The sequence below is a fragment of the Triticum aestivum genome, chromosome 2B (genome assembly GCF_018294505.1).
Source record: "Triticum aestivum cultivar Chinese Spring chromosome 2B, IWGSC CS RefSeq v2.1, whole genome shotgun sequence".
Classification (NCBI taxonomy): Eukaryota; Viridiplantae; Streptophyta; class Magnoliopsida; order Poales; family Poaceae; genus Triticum; species Triticum aestivum.
The window spans coordinates 64423367-64440578 of record NC_057798.1 but is presented as its reverse complement, the minus strand read 5'-3'; the positions used below and the strand labels follow the sequence as shown (position 1 = coordinate 64440578).

General features: G+C 44.6%; 1 protein-coding gene and 1 non-coding gene across 2 annotated transcripts; one reads left to right on the top strand and one right to left on the bottom strand.

Moving 5' to 3' along the window:
- Positions 1-173: 173 nt before the first annotated feature.
- Positions 174-2603, bottom strand: LOC123043503 (probable beta-1,4-xylosyltransferase IRX9). The gene is made up of 3 exons (XM_044465972.1): positions 1686-2603; positions 813-1068; positions 174-483 (listed from the first exon to the last, which is right to left on the bottom strand). Exons 1-3 carry the CDS (start codon positions 2351-2353, stop codon positions 364-366), a joined length of 1044 nt encoding a protein of 347 aa, XP_044321907.1. The 5' UTR covers positions 2354-2603; the 3' UTR covers positions 174-363.
- A 679-nt stretch (positions 2604-3282) lies between these two features.
- TRNAA-AGC (transfer RNA alanine (anticodon AGC)) lies at positions 3283-3355 on the top strand. Its single transcript has one exon. It is a non-coding gene; the product is annotated as a tRNA-Ala (tRNA).
- The last annotated feature ends 13857 nt before the right edge of the window (positions 3356-17212 follow it).

Below are 17212 nucleotides of genomic sequence, written 5' to 3'. Positions count from 1 at the left end.
GGCAATCGTTCGGTCTATGCTTCGCTGGTGAATGAGATTACATATCTCCTGAGTTTTACACATACTTGCATTACTCACGTTTTTTTGTTCCTAGCATAAGGCTAGAGATAATTTAGCTAGTTTAGGTAGAGTTAATGGCAGGACAATGACTCGGCTTGGTTCTGGTCCTCTTAGAAGTTTTGAAGATAGTGCGAGATGACTGTAATGAATTGGTAATTTGAGTAATACAAGTATTTCTCCTGCAAAAAGAAAAAAAAACGCAAAGTAGGTGTACTTTCTTATCTGAGACCGTTTAAGTCTGTTGTATTTCTAAATTTGTTGTTCCGTGATACCACAAGTCACTCAACCGGTTACTGACTGAAACTAGGTTGCTAGGAACTGATCTCCGCGCCACACCATGACCTCCGAGCAGTCCCGGTTGGGCATCCCCCTCGACTTGTTGTAATCCTCCGCGGCCAACCGCTGCACAAACTTCACGGAATCCTGAAAACAAAACAAATATAGGGTTAGCCAAGACAGGGCCATGAGCCTATGATACTGCTGACTAATCAATATTTTGCGCTCTAGTGAAGTGAAGATCGAGACAAATGGAAGCTAGTGTGGCGGTGCCCGCCGCGCATGAATCACGGCTTTGGTTTATGTCCTGCCCCGGCCGTTCGTCTTGCCGGCGCACAGCAACAAAATTGACGGGGCAAATTTCACGGACGAAAAGCCGCACGCTTTCGCGGCCGCTTTGACGACAAGGCCGCCGTCGCCGTGTGCGGAACCGCGGACTAAAATATTGAAGCCAGTTAGGTAATTGAGCACTGTACCTGTGAGGCGTCGGGCTCGGAGACGGGGAAGCTGTCCCAGCGGCTCGGGTGCCAGAGCAGGGCGCTGCCGAACGCGAAGCGCGCCACGTCCACCGTGCCGGCCGGCGGTCTCGCCCTCACCGTCGGCGCACCCGCGGCGTCGGCCGTGGAGAACCAGCCGGTGACTGCCCACGGCGAGCCGCCGCACACCGGGCCTTCCACCGTCGCCTTCCGCTCGCGCTCCGACACGGTCGCCACCGGCCACGCGCCGAACGTCCTGCACCATAGACATGCACAGTGCACGTGTCAGTGGCACGTACCAAAAAGCGACGGCTAATGAATGAGTGCACAGAAATGGTTCAGATTGATTAAAGGTGGCCAATCATTCATCCATCCATGTTTCCCGGACTGGACGGCGGTGCCGACACTTGGGCGGGCGCTGAAGCAGAGGAGGCAGAGCATCGAGAGCAGAGCATGGTCCTTACATGCCATGCATGGACGCGTTCGCGCGACACACATGGTACACTGCTGCTGGTGCTGCTGTGTGCTGTAGCATCCATCATGCCATGCCATCTAGCTATTCCTGGTCGATTCAAAGCTGCGTCGTACTATCATTGGTCACCATGGTCACCATGGCCTACTTCCAGTCGCATGCTTATTAACTGCTTGTCAACCATCAACTATTGTAGTACGTGTCCTCAAACTCCACCGACACCGGCCAAACACTCACTATGCTAACAATGTTCAAGAATCAAGATCATGCATCCAGCTGGTAACTCACTATGCTAAAATGCGGTTGTGATGGCGGTGAAAAAGTGCATGCACGATGCATGATCCGATGGCTAGAACGAAGTAGCTAAAAGTTTAGGAGGCACGACGCGCGCGCGCACTCACCTGATCTGCCTGAGCTGGTCGAAGAAGCGGAGGTCGTAGACGTCGCCGAGGCCGGCGAAGAGCACGACACCGCCCAGCCGGTGCTCCTCCACGTGCTCCAGCGCCAGGTTCCGCTGGTGGTGCCGCTCCTTCTCCACGCCGACGCCGTCGGTCGTGAAGTTCTCCGGGTAGGTCAGGTGCCGGTACGCCACCCCGGCGCCGCGCAGCAACCCCGACGTGGGCAGGGCCTCCGTTGCCCGCTCCACCACCAGCCACAGCACCGGCGGGGGCACGAGCCTGAGCGCGTGCGCGGCGCGCGTGAGCCCCGCGGCCCGCCGCTCCGGGTCGGACCGCTCGGTGGCGGTCACCACCAGCAGCAGCTGCGGCTGCCGCAGCGGCTCCAGCGCCGGCGGCCCCGGCGCCGGCGAGGGGAGGACGGCGACGTGGACGCGCCCGTCCCGCAGCTGCCGCTGCTGCTGCCGGAGCAGGAGCACGGCGCGGTCGAAGGCGCCGTCGACGGCGTGGAGCGCGCGGGAGACGTGGGCGGAGGCGGAGGCCGTCCAGCGGGCGGCCGGGGCGAGGCCGGCGAGGAGGCCGACGAGGAAGCAGATGGAGGCGTGCAGCATGGCCCGACGGAGCAGCAGGGGGCGCCTCGCCCGCGGCTTCCTCGCCTTCTTCGGCGACGCCATGAGCGGCAGCAGGCAGCTTAGCTAGTGATGAGTGTTTGGTGAGCTAGTGTCAGTGTGAGCGAGTGTGATCGGGTGCCGCTTGGGTTTCTGGGTGGGAAACTGGAAATGATTCCATCCAAGTTGGACTTTGGTCTGGGATGGTGGATGTGATTCCGGCCAAATCTCGACTGACACGTACGCGTGGCCGGCACGCCGGGCTCAGAGCAGGGCGCTGCACATCCCATTTTTTACTCTGCTGTCCACTGGCAATGCTCTGCATGCATGGCTGAAAACGAGTTAATCTGTCGGATTTAGCTGTGATGAATGTATGTTTAATCGCAACGCAACTAATCCAATTCAAATAGTGCTGTATGAGACAGTGATGCGAGGTATAGGCCAGTCTAGTCGCCGTCTCCCGCCGTGCACTCAAGGGCAAACGACGCGATTCAATTTTGTCCGTCGACCTCCTTCCTTGTCAGTCGTTGGGGTACTTGGCCATCATACAGCAGTGCCGATCGAGTACGGACGCGGTACTGGTGGCGACACTGTGCCTGCAATCAATGCACGCTTTCCATCCCGTTTGGTAGCGACTTGTTTTACTTCTTCTGTACAGTATACTCGTGTTACGGAAAGGAAATTTATTTTTACAGAAAGCTAACTTGTTCATGCTGATGGACAGACATTGGCATCTTCGGTTGATGCCAAGAGAAGAGATTGGCGATCATACATGGTTTGCTTTCGTTCCTTATCGGATGAGCCAAACAGGATTCAGTTTCAGAAACTCGACTCAACGTATCAGCAGGAACAGTACAGCGTATCCGAGGGATGACGGGAAGCAGAAGAAGAATTTTCCTTTCCGTGTCCTGAAGAAATAGATCTGCCGTGAGGTCTCTGAACTTTGTGTTCGTAATTCATACATATATATGTATGTTAAAGAGAGAGCAACACAAGGGGATGTAGCTCAGATGGTAGAGCGCTCGCTTAGCATGCGAGAGGTATGGGGATCGATACCCCACTTCTCCAAAACTATTTTTCTTTTCTGTTTTGCTAGGCTGAACCTTTTTTTTCTCTTATACTAGATGCAAGTAGCAACTATCCTCTATTTCTATCAATCAATCAGGTAAAAAAGAGCTCCAAACTGGGCTGTCTCCCTGCAAAACCTCGTGAGGCTATCGCAAAGATCAACATCCTGGATCACATGCTTCCTGTTGGTTTTAAGCGAGATGTACAGTGGACGGACTGGATACTCGCTGAACCTGAACCATTGACAGCATTGCTACACTGCTCTTAATCTGCCGCCCGTGCACACCGGAATAGCACAAAATGAAGCTTCATCTGGTCCGGAGGGGAGCACCGGCGGCCACCCACATAGCGGGTGCGGTTCTCGGACCGGACACCATATAGATACCGCGCCATTCATGGAGGCCATTATCAATATTGCCACTATTTTAATTTATTCGGTGTTCTTCTTCTATTAATCCAAGCACACGGGCATGTATTTATATGTTGAGTCCAAGAAACAAAATAATAGGATGAAGAAAATCTTTATTCGAATTTGAAGGTTACTTTCATCCAAGTGTTAAAACGCTTGAACAGATTTCTGCTACCTCGTGTCATAGTTTAACCAGACGATGAGCAATCGACATGGCTACACGAGGACTCTACTGTGTGGTATGGCCTGAATCTGAATAATCAGCACAAGTTACTTGCTTCAGGAGACTACTGTCAGTCCAGTAACATAGACTCGATAACTATTTATCTATCACCAACCCAGCTTTTGACCGTTGCCGAACGATTTCTCTTATCCCTGTCAATTGCGGCCCAATATTGGTGGTTGTCCCAGATAATCTGTGCTGCAGCTTCTTTTGTCCCCGATATTTTCTAGTCTTTGTATGTGAAGTTACTTGTATACAGTTTTGCTCCCTTCATGTAGATTACTTCTATACAGTCTTAGTCTGGTGCACTGGACTTGCCCCGGTGAACCATGGATCCGTCGTTTAGTAGTACGCCGTTGAAGTTCATCAGCTGTGATGTTCCTCTTTTTTTCCCAATGGGAGAAAACAATGCATCAAATGATTTTATTATGAGCAGTTGAAGGTACGCCTGTGTTATAAGGAGTGTATTTAAGGGTATAGCGATTGTGAAAGGAAGCTATTCACTAGCCTAGTATATTCCCAGAGAAAGCTAACTTGTTAGTGCTGATAAGACATTGGCATCTTGAATTGATGTTAGGCTTCCATCCATGTTTTTTTTTCTGTGGCCTGAAAAATACTTCCTCCGTCTGGAATTACTTGTCGATCAAATGGATCTAGCACTGAAATACATCTGCATATATCAATTTCAGTGATAACTAATTCCGGACGGAGGTAGTGCATCTGATGTTGGACACTGAACGTTGTGTTGCTGTTTGAATATATAAATATTTCGGTTTTGAAAGATGGTAGAGCGCTCGCTTAGCATGCGAGAGGTATGGGGATCGATACCCCACTTCTCCAATATTAATTTTTCTTTTATATTTTGCTAGGCTGAGCTTTTGTATTTAGATGCTATATAGGGCTTAACTTCCAGATCAAGCAGCAAGTAAGAAAATCCTTTTATCAGTCGGGGCTAAAAGAGAGCACCAAACTGGGTTATCTCCCTGCAAAAACTTCGTGATGCTATCGCAAAAATCAACATCTTGGATCAGATCAAAATGCTTCATTTCATGTAAAGTGGATTGGACAGGATACCTTCTGAACCTGAACCATGGACAACATTGCTTCCCTGTTCGTCGTCTGCTGCCCGCGCACGCCGGAATAGCACAAATGAAGCTTCATCTGGTCAGGGGGGAGCACCAGCTGTCACCCTCATGGCGGGTGCGGTTCTCGGACCGACACCGTCTAGATACTGGGCCATTCATGGAGGCCATCTTATCAGTCTTCAGAGCCTCCATTTCCGTTTATTAGACTTGGTTGTATTCTCGGAAGAAAAACTTGGTTAATGGAATTTTTTTTCAGGAGACTACCCGGTGGTCTGGCCTGAATCTGAATAATTAAATCTTATGACACAATTGCACAACATAAGATGGAAGTAGTGATTAATTGTGCTTGAACAGCAATTGACATGAGAATTCTACTCGGTGGTCTGTTCTGATTCTGAATAACCAACGCATGTTGCTTGCTTCAGGAGACTATTGTCAGTTCTTGAACACAGAGTCAATAACTATTCATCTCTTGCAAATTAACCTATATTTCTGAACACACTAGCTTCTGAGACTGAGACTGTTATGAGCGAAAATAAAATTATGATAACTGTGACGTGTTTCTCTCATTGCTGAATGATTTCCCTTATCCCTGTCAACTGTGGCTCAGTACTCGGTGGTTGTCCCAAGAATCCGTGTTGCAGCTGCTTTTGTTCCCCGATATTTCCTCGTCTTTGTACTGTATGAACTTACTTATATACAGCTTTGCTCCCTTCATGTGGATTACTTCTATGCAGTCTTAGTTAGGTGCATTGGACCTGCTCCAGTGAACCGTGGATCCGTCGTTTAGTAGTACGCTGTTCAACTTCATCAGCTGTGAGCCTGTGATGTGATGTTCCTCTGTTTTCCATGTGGGAGAAAATAATGCATCAAATGATTTTCTTCTGTAGGAGATCACAGTTTTGGGATCTTTTGAGTAGTTAATTATGCTACATAAAGGTAGTCTTGTGTTATAAGGAGTGTCGGTAGCATGGAGGATTTGTTAGGAATAGAACTACAAACGTCCTTCTCTTGAGCCTGCTCCTTCTGCAACTTATTTCCTGTAATGGTGTTGACTCATGAGCCATGACCATCCGGAACCTAAATAGATTTATCTGATTGCTCAACTCAGTTGTGATAGTTGAAGAAAAGGCTACTGGCTATAGTGTACTAACTATTTCTCTACGGTTCATATAAAACTTGAAATATCCTACATCTACATTTTTTTTCAAAAAGGAGGATGAGCCCAGCCTCTGCATCAGGGTGCAATACCCTACATCTACATGCAGCATATTTTTTCAAATTAAGGGACTTGTGAGTTGTGACCCCAAGTTTCATCTTTATTTTTTTTGAGAATCATCGGGGGAGGAGTCCCTCCACCTGAATATATTACTCAAAGTGGCCATTATGCCAGCAGTGTGGTCCAGTTTATAAGGAAAACCGGATCGAAAACCTTAACAAATTGACCTCGTTTATAAAAAGAACCAGGCCGAAAACCATACAAGGATCAAAATTAAAGAAGAAGAGAAGAAATCGGCGCCCAAGAGAAGACACGACCTAGCAGCAAACAAATGATCATCACCACGAGAGGCACTCGTAGATGAGGGGTGTTGTCGAGGGATCACAATACTAAGATTCTACAAACAACCTAAGTTTCATCTTGTTAATAGAGAAACACGGGTTAACGCCCAGTACTCACTGTTGATGCTAGGTTTTTTAGTCTGCTACGGTAAGTAACAAGATGTGTTTAGCTCTAGACAACCAGGGAATCCTATTTTAGGTGATGTATCCTAGAAAATAATGATTAATAAATTGAAGTTATTTTCATATTGAGTGACACGGTTTGGTCGTCAGAGGTACCATTACAAGTTCCCAACCATACCCGAGTAAGAAGTGTATCACAACTGTTATTGTGCATTTGCTTCATTTCATCGTATTAGTGATATGCTACCCTCATAAAGTAGATTTTACCAACAAAAGTTATATGCATTGTCTTTTTTCTTTTCTTTTGTCAAGCCAAAGCCTAGGTTTCTTTGTCTAAAGAGTAAAGATACTCAAGATCCCTACAAAGTTTGTTGTTTAAGAACTCAACAAAATTCACTAGGTAAACCCCTATATTCTAATGTTTGGCAAGCTCGGATAGTTAACAATCTCATTTGTGATGTTTCTGTAAGGGCATATTTATCCCTAAGGTGTTTTGGTGATTGATGACAATGCTTTTGCGGACTAATCGTGTGCGTTGAGCTTTTCAGAGATTCATCCTTTGGCACGAGACGATTCCCTCCCCTCGATGTGTTATTCAAGACGGTGCAACTCTTTTGTTTCTATGTTGGTGGACTAGTTTCGTAGGAGTCACCGTACTATCAAGAGGGGATCCGCTTTGGTAAGGCTAGGGTGGAATCAACACGTACACATCCTTATTGCACCCGCTGAACCTTCCCGCTTCAATGGAGTACTCTTTCCCCTCTCTGTTTGCTTTGTCTGGTCCCAGCGGTAGTACCGCGGGCCACAATGATAGTACCGCCCAAGCGCAACAAGCGATAGTACCGCTCCTCAGCGGTAGTACCGCTTGGAGCCTTCCGCCGTAGTACCGCTGCGGCTCCGTGCTCCTACCGCCTCGACTCGAGGGCCCCTTTTCTCGTGTCGGGTTTTGCAGCACTAGCTGCGGCACTAGAGATGGTAGTACCGCTCCCAAGCGGTAGTACCGCCCTTACCACCGCGGTAGTACCGCTCAGGGTCCAGGACCTCGCTCCTTTCCTTTGCGCGGCAGTACCGCTAGGTGGGACGATAGTACCGCTGGCTCAGCGGTAGTACCGCCTACCCCAGTGGTAGTACCGCTCTCCGTGGGGCTGCTTGGGGGGTAACGGTTGGATTGTTCCCCCCACTATATAAGGGGGTCTTCTTCCCCAAAGTTGACCTACCTCTTCCCCCAAAAGCTCCATTGTTGCTCCAAGCTCCATTTTCGCCCGATCTCTCTCCCTAGCCAATCAAACTTGTTGATTTGCTCGAGATAGGTTGAGAAGGCCCCGATCTACACTTCCACCAAGAGAAATTTGATTCCCCCCACTAATCCCTAGCGAATCTTGTTACTCTTGGGTGTTTGAGCACCCTAGACGGTTGAGGTCACCGCGGAGCCATACTCCATTGTGGTGAAGCTTCGTGGTGTCATTGGGAGCCTATAATTAAGTTGTGGAGATAGCCCCAACCTTGTTTGTAAAGGTTCGGTCGCCGCCTTCAAGGGCACCAATAGTGGAATCATGGCATCTCGCATTGTGTGAGGGCGTGAGGAGAATACGGTGGCCCTAGTGGCTTCTTGGGGAGCATTGTGCCTCCACACCACTCTAAAGAAGACGTACTTCCTCTCAAAAGGAAGGAACTTCGGTAACACATCCTCGTCTCCATCGGCTCCACTCTTGGTTATCTCATGTGTTTACTTGTGCAAGCTTATTTGTGTTGTATCCCTTGCTTGCTTGTGTACTTATTGTTGTTGCATCATATAGGTTGCTCACCTAGTTGCATATTTAGACAACCTACTTTGATGCAAAGTTTAATTTGGCAAAGAAAAGCTAAAAATTGTTAGTTGCCTATTCACCCCCCTCTAGTCAACTATATCGATCCTTTCAATTGGTATCAGAGCCTCGTCTCTTTATTAAGGACTTTGCCGTCCGAAGAGTATGGTTGACACCGTAGACAGAGTGGAGGAACACTCCGGTGTGAATCCGATCTCGTCTACGGGTGATGGGGGAACCACGGTGTCCCATGAGGAATTCAATGTGGCTTTGGACACATTGAAAACCTCCATGACAACCGAGGTTGAAAGCATGTTTAATAAATTCTTAGAAGGACTTAAACTGTCTACCTCGCCGTTGAAAGTGGGTGATCCCACTGACAAGGTGACGGATGCTAACTCCGACAAGGGGAAGCTACTAGTGAAAATGAACCTTCTACTAGTGGTAGAAATGGCACCGACATCTTTGCCCATGTGGCACCTCCAGTTTATGGAGGACCGATTCCTTCTACTCATTTAAATCATGCCGGGCCTCCTCCTAAGATTGTGAAAAATGAGGACTTTGATTATTGGGTGTATCGCTTCAAGCATCATTTAAATCATGTGAATACTAACCTTTGGAGAATCATTGAAGAAGGTTTTCATCCACATGAGCGAAGCAACTTCACCCCTAGAGAAGTCGTGGACCATCAATTCAATGAGAATGCTCTCTTCATCATTCAACATGCAGTTCTTCCTAAAGATCTCCCTCATCTTCGACCCTTCGCCATGGCCAAAGACGCATGGCATTGCGTTGTTTCCCTCTATAAGGGAAGTGCAAGCATTCAACACTCCAACTATGAAATGGTGCAAGACGAAGCCGATGAGTTTGCAATGAAAGAAGATGAAGAACCTAGTGAGCTCTTCTGGAGAGTCACCAAACTTGCGGTCTCACTCCAAGATCATGGGAGTAAGGACATGTATGACAATTGTATCAAGCACAAGTTTCTTAAAACAATGATGCCTTACCACAAGGCCTTATCCTCCGTCATCCGTCAAAGACCGAACTTCCACTCCTTGACCTCAAACGAAGTGTTGGATGAGTTCGTGGCAATGATGATCTTGGACAAGACTGCCGACAACGCGGTGTTGCGCTCACAAATGGTAAAGAAGCCCAACCTTGCCTTGAAGGCCAAAGTTATTGTGGAAGAAGAGGAAGAAGAGGAAGATGAGGAGAGCAACCCCGAAGATACAAAATATGACTATCATGAACACATGGCTCTTGGTCAAGGCTATTTTGGAGCAAGAAGAACACAAGGCCCAACTTCAACAAGAACAACTCAAGTGGGCTCAAGGGCAAGAAATGTGTGAGAACATGTTACAATTGTGGCAATGTGAGCCATTTTGTTGTGGATTGCCCTTACGAGAATCGGGAATACAATGGTGGCAAGCTCATCCAAAAGGACAAAGCCAAGTCTTTCCCTAACAAGAGCAACTTCACCAAAAAGACTCCTACTTGAGGGTTGGTGGTTCAAGAAGAATACCATGAGGATGATGATGATGATGCAGATAATGAAGCCATGACCATGGCTTCCGTTGCCATTGCCACAACTCCACGGGTGTCCCTCTTCGACTCACTGATATATCTCCAACGTATCTACTTTTCGAAACACTTTTGCCCTTGTTTTGGACTCTAACTTGCATGATTTGAATGAAACTAACCCGGACTGACGCTATTTTCAGCAGAACTGCCATGATGTTGTTTTATGTGTAGAAAACAAAAGTTCTCGGAATGTCCTGAAAATCCTCGGAGGCAAGTTTCGAAAAATATAAAAAATACTAGCGAAAGAATCAAGACCAGGGGGCCCACACCCTGTCCACGAGGGTGGGGGGCGCGCCCACCCCCCTGGGCACGCCCCTGTCTCGTGGGCCCCCTGAGGCTCCGCCGACCTCAACTCCAACTCCATATATTTTGTCTCGTGGAGAAAAAAATCAGAGAGGAAGTTTCATTGCGTTTTACGATACGGAGCCGCCGCCAAGCCCTAATCTCTCTCGGGAGGGCTAATCTGGAGTCCGTTCGGGGCTCCGGAGAGGGGGATTCGTTGCCGTCATCATCATCAACCATCCTCCATCACCAATTTCATGATGCTCACCGCCGTGCGTGAGTAATTCCATCATAGGCTTGCTGGACGGTGATGGGTTGGATGAGATTTACCATGTAATCAAGTTAGTTTTGTTAGGGTTTGGTCCCTAGTATCCACTATGTTCTGAGATTGATGTTGCTATGACTTTGCTATGCTTAATGCTTGTCACTAGGGCCCGAGTGCCATGATTTCAGATCTGGACCTGTTATGTTTTCATGAATATATGTGTGTTCTTGATCCTATCTTGCAAGTCTATAGTCACGTATTATGTGTTATGATTCGACAACCCCGAAGTGACAATAATCGGGATACTTCTCGGTGATGACAGTAGTTTGAGGAGTTCATGTATTCACTATGTGTTAATGCTTTGGTCCGGTTCTCTATTAAAAGGAGGCCTTAATATGCCTTAGTTTCCGCTAGGACCCCGCTGCCACGGGAGGGTAGGACAAAAGATGTCATGCAAGTTCTTTTCCATAAGCACGTATGACTATATTCGGAATACATGCCTACATTACATTGATGAATTGGAGCTAGTTCTGTGTCACCCTATGTTATAGCTATTACACGAGGAATCACATCCGACATAATTATCCATCACTGATCCAATGCCTACGAGCTTTTCACATCTTGTGTTTCGCTTATTTACTTTTCCGTTGCTACTGTTACAATTACTACAAAACCCAAAAATATTACTTTTGCCACTGTTACCTTTATTACCATTCTACTTTGCTACTAAATACTTTGCTGCAGATACTAAGTTATCCAGGTGTGGTTGAATTGACAACTCAACTGCTAATACTCAATAATATTCTTTGGCTCCCCTTGTGTCGAATCAATAAATTTGGGTTGAATACTTTACCCTCAAAAGCTGTTGCGATCCCCTACACTTGTGGGTTATCAAGACTAATTTCTGGCGCCATTGCCGGGGAGCATAACTCTATTCTTTGAGTCACTTGGGATTTATATCTGTTGATCACTGTGAAGAACTTGAAAGACGCAAAAACTAAGATTCTGCCCTCAACTACGAGGGGAGGTAAGGAACTGCCATCTAGCTCTGCACTAGATTCTCCTTCTGTTATGAGTAAGTTTGCGACACCTAAACCTGCTACTGCTATGACTTCTGATATGTTGCATGTTATTGATGATGCCACTTCTGCTATGCATGATCCTTATGATGAAACTACTTCTGTGCGTGATACAACTTTGCCATTAGGTGAATTTCTTGATGAACAACTTGCTAGGGTTAGAGAGAATGCAATTATTGAAGATGCTATTATTGATGATAGTGATGATGAAAGTTCTCCCCCTGATTATGAATTACCTGCTATTCCTGAGGGTTATGAATGAGGAAGATGCTAGAGCTATCTTTGCTTGTAAAGATAGCTATGATCTTAAGAAATTATTGGCTAAATGGAAGCAACAGTCTCTTAATGCTAGAATGAAACCTGACCCTGCTTTTGCTACTTCACCTATCTGTGTTACTGATAAGGATTATGAATTCTCTGTTGATCCTGAGATTATTACTTTGGTTCAATCTGATCCTTTTTATGGACTTGAATCTGAAACTGTTGTGGCACATTTTACCAAGTTGAATGATATAGCCACCCTGTTTACTAATGATGATAAATCTCGCTATTTCTATATCCTCAAGATATTTCCGTTCTCATTAAAGGGTGATGCTAAGACTTGGTTTAATTCTCTTGCTCCTGGTTGTGTGCGTAGTCCCCATGATATGATTTATTACTTCTCTGCTAAATATTTCCCTGCCCATAAGAAACAAGCTGCCTTGCGGGAAATATATAATTTTGTGCAAATTGAAGAAGAGAGTCTCCCACAAGCTTGGGGGAGGCTTCTCCGATTACTTAATGCTTTGCCTAATCATCCTCTTAAGAAAAATGAAATACTTGATATCTTTTATAATGGACTAACCGATGCTTCCAAGGACTACTTGGATAGTTGTGCTGGTTGTGTTTTCAGGGAAAGAACAGTTGACGAAGCTGAATTACTATTGAATAATATGTTGACTAATGAAAATAATTGGACTCTTCTTGAGCCAATTCCTGAACCAATTGAGCCAATTCCTGAGCCTATTCTTAAACCCACTCCGAAGAAGAGAGGTGTTTTATTTCTCAGTCCTGAAGATATGCAAGAGGCAAAGAAATCAATGAAAGAAAAAGGTATAAAAGTTGAAGATGTTAAGAATTTACCACCTATTGAAGAAATACATGGTCTCAATGTACCGCCTGTTGAAGAACCACATTGTCTTGATAACCCAACACAGGTAGTAAAGGTAAATTCTCTCTATAGATATGATAAAGTTGAAATTCCCTCTACTAAATTTCATAGCCCATGCTTATATGAATTTGATGACTTTATGGCTAGACAAGAAAGTTTTAATGCTTATGTTGGTAGAGAATTAAAGAATAACGCTTTCGAGATAGGACGCGTGAGTGATTATATGGCTAGAGTTAAAGTTGAACTTAAACTCATTAGCAAATATGCGTCTATGGTTGCTACTCAAGCTGAGCAAGCACTTAAAGCTCAAAATGATTTGCTTGATGAATTAAATAATAAACCTGATTTTGTTGTTAGAGTGGCTACTGGAACTGGTAGAATGACTCAGGAACCTTTGTATCCTGAAGGCCACCCTAAGAGAATCGAGCAAGATTCTCAGAGAAACAATTTAGAGGCACCTAGTTCTTCTAGAAAGAAGAAAAAGAAAAACGATAGGAATTTGCATGCTTCTAGTGAACCCGTTGTAGACACACCTGAGAATCCCAATGACATTTCTATCTCTGATGCTGAAACACAATCAGGTGATGAACATGAACCCACTGATAATGTTAATGATAATGTTCATGTTGATGCTCAACCTAGCAAAAACAATGAAGTAGAAGTTGAACCTGCTGTTGATCATGATAACCCACAATCAAAGAATCAACATTATGATAAAAGAAATTTTGTTTCTAGGAAGAACGGTAGAGAAAGAGAGCCATGGGTTCAGAAACCCATGCTCTTTCCTCCTAAACCATCCAAGACAAAGGATGATGAGGATTTTGAGCGCTTTGCTGAAATGATTAGACCTATTTTCTTACGTATGCGCTTAACTGATATGCTTAAAGTGAATCCTTATGCCAAGTATACGAAGGATATCATTACAAATAAAAGAAAGATACCGGAAGCTGAAATTTCCACCATGCTTGCTAATGACACTTTTAAGGGTGGAATACCAAAGAAACTTGGAGATCCGGGGGTACCATACCATGCTCCATTAAAAGAAATTATGTTAGAACTGCTTTATGTGATCTTGGAGCCGGTGTTAGTGTTATGCCTCTCTCTTTATATCATAGACTTGAATTGAATAAGTTGACACCTACTGAAATATCTTTGCAAATGGCTGATAAATCAACTGCTATACCTGTCGGTATTTGTGAGGATGTGCCTGTTGTGGTTGCAAATGTCACTATCTTAACGGACTTTGTTATTCTTGATATTCCCGAGGACGATAGTATGTCGATTATCCTTGGTAGACCCTTTTTGAATACTGCAGGTGCTGTTATTGATTGCAACAAAGGCAATGTCACTTTTCATGTTAATGGTAATGAGCATACGGTACACTTTCCGAGGAAACAATCTCAAGTTCATAGCATCAATTCTATTGGAAAAGTTCCAACGATCATTATTGGAGGTTTTGAATTTCCTCTCCCTACTGTCAAGAAAAAGTATGATATTCTTATTGTTGGGGATTTTCATATCCCTGTTGAGGTAACTTAGTGTTATTCGAAATTTCTCCGGTTCCGTGTTATTCGGAATGAGTTTGTTAACAAGACTTGATCAACCTTGTTAATGGATTCATTTTGATGATCATGAGATGGATGAAACTAGAAGGCACAACCTTCTGTACCCTCTTTTTACTTTCTGTTATTTAGAATAAATAAAGCAAAAATAGTATTATCCGTCTATTTTCTGAATTATCCATGCAATAAAAAATATCCCGAAAATAAAAGTGCTCCAAATGCCCTGCAAATTTAGTATGATTTTTTATGGAATATTTGAGGATTTTAGGCACTGAAATCACTGCAGGAGGGGCAAGCACCAGGCCACGAGAGTGGAGGGCGCGCCCACCCCCTAGGCGCGCCCCCCTGTCTCGTGGGCCCCTGGTGGGCCCTCTTCACTTATGCCAGCACCCACACACTCCATCTTCTTCCCAAAAAATCCCCATCCAGCTCAAGCACGAGTTCTAGCTCATTTTGCTACGATTTTCGATCTCCTTGCTCAAAGCTCCATTCACAAAACTGCTTTGGGAGATTGTTGCTTGGTATGTGACTCCTCCATTGGTCGAATTAGTTTTTGCTCTAGTGCTTTATTCATTGCAAACTTTTGCTGCATAGATGACCATGTTCTTGAGCTTGCATGTTAAATTTATGAGGTCCCAAGTAATTCTAATGCATGATATAGGCTCTAGGAACTTGTAGGAGTAGTTGCTGCCAATCTTGTTTAGTTTTATTCGCTTTTATTTTGAAGTTACTAAAATTTTAGAAATCTTTCAGAAAAGGAAATATGTTCAGGAAAATGTACCAAGGTGGTTCTTCAAGGAAGAAAGGACCTCGGCTCGGGATACGTGAGCTTGACGACAAACTACCGAGGGAAGCTGACGTGCGGCCTTGTGAATGGCCGTCGGAACAGTTTATGGTTTCAGCAGGTATCAAGGATGAATTCGATGCATATGTGCGTAATGCTGACCTCGAGGAATTCATGCAAGATAAGTGCCCGCAATACCAGTATTTGACTGATTCATTTGTGAGAAGGTTTAAATTTACATCCTCGTGCAATTCTCAAAGTGTCCTGTTTGATATTTATGATAAATCATATACCATGGACCTAGAAGATTTTACAACTGCTTGCAAACTCCCGCAGTGGGGCAATGTTAATGATCCCCACAAATCTGAATTTAAAGACTTCCTTGCTAGTATTACTGTGGTAGAATCTAGGGATATAGCACAAGCTACCATAGGGAGTATTCATTTTCCTTCTATACATTATTTTGCTCTCTTCATTGGTAGATGTATTAATGGTAAAGATGAAGCATGTCACATGTGCCCTGATCTTTTGTTCTCAAGAGTGTTGTATTAGGTGATAAACAATACAACTTGGGGGCAATTGTTGCATGTAGGTTGCATCATAATGCTTTAGCTGGAGACTTTTTCGGAGGAATTTATGCAACCTGTGTGGCTAATTATCTTGAGATACATATACATGAAAATGATACAGAGTTGCCTCCCGCTTATTTAGATCATAATGCCATGCTTAGTCATCATTTTCTTGAGAGGAATGAACAATTCCTCCAATATCGACTAATCTTTGACAGACGTAGTGCTGTCCATATTACTCGCCCTGCTCCTACCCTTTTTGATTATCAGGCAAAACGAAGATATGTTGTCACCAGGGAAGAGACAGCTGAACACAAGAGGGGAGCGGAGGCGGCTCGCCAACATGCCGCAGCTCAGGAGGCATTTGTTGCTGCATCTCAGTACGACCCCAGTTACAACTATGGATATCAGCAAGGCTATCCTTGGCATTAGACCAACTTAGGCCAAAAGCCTAAGCTTGGGGGAGTACGTATTTCTCACCGACTTTACATTCATGCTCACACACTATTCTAGCTGTCGGTGCTCATACTCTTTCATTGTATTATCCATGCTAGTTTAATTTTCTTTTTCTAGTTTTCTTCTTGTGTGTTTGATAAACCTTAAGAAAAACCAAAAAAAATAGTTAGTTTAATTTCCATGCTTGTAGTAGAGTTAAAATGAAAACCCAAAAAGATTTCTCGTTCTTCTTTTTACTTGTTGGGAGCTTTCCCGTGTAAATAATTTTATTTTATTTTATTTCCTTTGGGGGTCGAGAGTAGAAAATCGTATTGAAAATGTTTAGTGGCTCTCATATGCATGATTGTTTATTTAACTTAGAGTCCATATTACTTTGTCTTCTCTCTTGTGTTGAATGCTTGCAGATTCCATCTTAGTCCAATGCACGTACACTATTTTTATTATACACACCGTTCGGTCGTGCAAGTGAAAGGCAATAATGACTATATATGATGGACTGGTTGAGATGGAGAAAAGCTGGTATGAACTCGACCTCTCTTGTTTTTGTAAATATGATGAGTTCATCGTTCCTGATTTAGCTTATTATGAAGTAAACATATTTGCAATGACATTTAGAGATTATAGTTGCTTGTGCCATGCTTGATTAGCTATGAGTTATAATGGTTTACCTTGCGTGCCAACATGCTATTAGAATGATTATGATGTGGTATGATGGGATGGTATCCTCCTTTGAATAAATTGAGTGACTCGACTTGGCACATGTTCACACATGTAGTTGAAACAAATCAACATAGCCTACATGATATTTATGTTCATGGTGGATTATATCCTACTCATGTTTGTACTCGGTGTGAATTAATTTTAATGCATGTTTATGACTGTTGTCGCTCTCTCAGTTGGTCGCTTCCTAGTATTTTGCTATCC

Bases quoted from the DNA above. Each gene is read 5' to 3' on its own strand.
- LOC123043503 (XM_044465972.1), bottom strand. From the start codon at position 2,353: ATGGCGTCGCCGAAGAAGGCGAGGAAGCCGCGGGCGAGGCGCCCCCTG. The intron at 1,069-1,685 runs GTGAGTGCGCGC...TCTATGGTGCAG, and splicing joins GACCAGCTCAGGCAGATCAG to GACGTTCGGCGCGTGGCCGG. The intron at 484-812 runs GTACAGTGCTCA...TTTTGTTTTCAG, and splicing joins CCGAGCCCGACGCCTCACAG to GATTCCGTGAAGTTTGTGCA.